This window comes from Lipotes vexillifer, unplaced genomic scaffold, assembly GCF_000442215.2.
Source record: "Lipotes vexillifer unplaced genomic scaffold, Lipotes_vexillifer_v1.1 scaffold862, whole genome shotgun sequence".
Lineage (NCBI taxonomy): Eukaryota > Metazoa > Chordata > Mammalia > Artiodactyla > Lipotidae > Lipotes > Lipotes vexillifer.
In genome coordinates this window covers 319155-322126 of record NW_006786873.1, presented here as the reverse complement: position 1 = coordinate 322126, position 2972 = coordinate 319155, and the positions used below count along the sequence as shown (strand labels likewise).

The 2972-nt window shown below is 66.1% G+C and overlaps 1 protein-coding gene across 1 annotated transcript in view; it reads right to left on the bottom strand.

Moving 5' to 3' along the window:
• Positions 1-2630, bottom strand: part of TNXB (tenascin XB) — a 51370-nt gene extending 48740 nt beyond the window's left edge. The window contains 2 exon segments of the mRNA XM_007459596.1: positions 110-1849; positions 2228-2630. Of these exon segments, the coding sequence (XP_007459658.1) occupies positions 110-1849; positions 2228-2630 (2143 nt within the window).
• Positions 2631-2972: the final 342 nt, after the last annotated feature.

Here is a 2972-nt window from a genome sequence, read left to right as displayed (position 1 = left end):
CCCACCCCCGCCTTCACTCTTCCTCCAATTCTCTGGGCTCCTAGGCCTCAGACTCAGGCTTTCCCACTGGCTCCAGTTTTCCAGTCCCTGGGAAAGGCTGCCCGCTCACCTTCCCCGCAGTCCTCCCCTGCATAGCCATCTTGGCAGACGCAGCTGCCCTCACGACACTCTCCCCGACCGCGGCAGTCCCCGGGGCACGTCTGGATGGCGCAGTCGGGGCCTCGGAAGCCCTCGACGCATACACACTGGCCTGCGCGGCACAGTTCCCGAGGCCCGCAGCCCCCGGGGCAGGCGCTGGCGGGAGGCCCTTCCTGCCCGCAGTCCTCGCCGCTATAGCCCGCGTGGCACACGCACATGCCCTGCACACAACGTCCACGGCCCCGGCAGTCCGCCGGGCAGGTTCGGGTGGCGCAGTAGGGGCCAGTGTAGCCAGAGTCGCACACGCAGCGCCCATCCTCACAGCGGCCGCGCCGGTGACAGTTGGAGGGGCAGGTACGGAGGCTGCAGTCCTCGCCCGTGTAGCCCTCCCAACAGGCGCACACACCATCCTGGCACACGCCGCGCTGGCTGCAGTCGCGCGTGCACCGTCTCACGCCGCAGTCTTCACCCTCGTAGCCGTCGTCGCACACGCATCGCCCCTCCAGACACTGGCCGCGACCCTGGCAACCCCTGGGGCAGCTCCGCGCGCCGCAGTCTTCGCCCTCGTAGCCCACGTCGCACAAGCACACGCCATCCTCGCAGCGGCCGCGACCGCGGCAGTCCCCGGGACACCGTCGGCTCCCGCAGTCCTCGCCTGTGAAGCCCGGGTTACACACGCAGCGGCCGTCCACGCAGCGCCCGCGACAGTCGCCGGGGCAGGCGCGCGTGCCGCAGTCCCGGCCTGTGTACCCGGGCCAACACACGCAGCGGCCGCTCTCGCAACGGCCCCGGCCGCGACAGTCCCCGGGACAGCTGCGCACGCCGCAGTCCTCGCCGCTGTAGCCCGCGTTGCACACGCACACGCCGTTCTCGCAGCGCCCGTGGCCCCGACAGTCGCGCGGGCAAGCGCGGGCGCCGCAGTCGGGCCCCGAGTACCCAGGCCAGCACACGCAGCGGCCGTCCTCGCAGCGGCCCCTTTGGTTGCAGTCGCCCGGGCAGCTGCGCACTCCGCAATCGTCCCCGCTGTAGCCTGGGTCGCAGATGCATTCGCCCTCCTCGCAGCGCCCTCGGCCCCGACAGTCGCGGGGGCAGGTCCGCGTGCTGCAGTCCTCGCCCGCGTACCCGGGCCAGCACACGCAGCGGCCGTCCACACAGCGCCCGCCTTCACCACAGTCCCACGGGCAGCTCCGAGAGCCGCAGTCCTCGCCAGCGTAGCCAGGGTCACAGACGCAGCGCCCGTCCTCGCAGCGCCCCTTCTGGCTGCAACCTCGGGGGCAGCTCCTCACCCCACAGTCCTCGCCAGTGTAGCCTGGGTTGCACACGCAGCGCCCGTTCTCGCAGCGTCCCCTCTGGCTGCAGCCCCGAGGGCAGGAGCGCAGGCTGCAGTCGGACCCGGAGAAGCCCGCGCGGCACACGCACACGCCCTGAACGCAGCGCCCGCGGCCGTGGCAGTCCCCCGGGCAGGAGGGCCAGCTACAGCTGGGGCCCGTGTAGCCAGGGAAGCACACGCAGCGACCACGGACGCAGCGACCCTGATCATTGCAGTCATCTGGGCAGGACCGGGAAGCTGAGGGGGGAGAGGAGGGGGCCGCCACGGCATCTGCGGGGTCTGAGCAGGTGGGCCCACCCCAGCCTGGCTCGCAGGAGCAGGCACAGCGGCTCAGGTCAAACACGCCATGGAGACTGCAGAGGCTCCGCACGTCCGTCTGGCCTGGAGTAAGAGCAAGAGGTGGGCCTCGGTCTCTCTGCGGGAGCGGCTGACCCTGAATCGTGCTCCTCTGAGTCAGCTTCTCCAGCACAGCCAGCCTCATTTCCTAAGGCCATCTTAGTTTCCAGCTGCAACTTGTCAGTATATGTGGCCTCCCAGTGCCCTAACATACGCTGGGGAGGAGAGGGCTGACATCTAGTCATGTGGCTCCTCTCTCAGAGTTGTTCCCTGGGCTGCACTCACCGCCCCCAAGGGGGAGGCAGGCATGCCTTTTTCTAACTCATACCGAGGTCCTTTATGGACTAGCGATGCCCACCCAACCCTAACCCACTTCTCCACCTTCCTCTTTTTCTGTGCCCCTTCCTGGGATCATCCGCTCACCTGTGCCAGCCTGGGCAGCAGCAGGACAACATCCCCCAGTGCACTGTTCCTTGAGCCCCTTCACCAGCTCCTCCAGGATCTCCAGCCGGACCCTCAGGGCCTGCACCTCTGAAGCAGGGACGGGGGGCTCAGTGCCTGGGGGACAGCCACAGCTACCTGAAGTCGGCAGGTTAATGCGGTGGGTGAACACCACCTGCTTCTCCCCTCCTTCCACGGTGTGCTCATAAAGCTGAGAAGAAGGGCCTCCCCCTCCTGGCTGTTCTGTGCGGCCTCCTGGATGGGGAGGAGGCCGTGGGGCTGGGAGTGTCACATTGGACCGTGAAGAGAAAGGCCCTGCTCTGACTGTGCCCAGCAGCACCAGGAGGGCCAGGCTGGAGGTTAGGGAACCTTGGGCTGGCATCATTCAGGAGGCTGCAGGGAGAGAGGGCACATATGAGAGCAGCTTCACAGAGAAGGAGACAAGATGAATGCCCTCCTTCCTCAACACACACACCCATAGTCCCACCACCCACAACTAATCTACCCAACTCACATGTTGGAAAATCCACGTTCAGCCCAATCCTAATGGATACCCTCCTTGGGCAGATCTGTCTCTACCTTGCTTTCTGATATCATTTGATCACCCTGTTCCACCCCCTCCACCCACACTGGTCTTTTTTGCTTGTTCCACAGACACTACAAGATTACATTAGACTAAAGGGCCTTTGCACTATATGTCTCCTCCGTCTGGGACGTTCTTCACTGA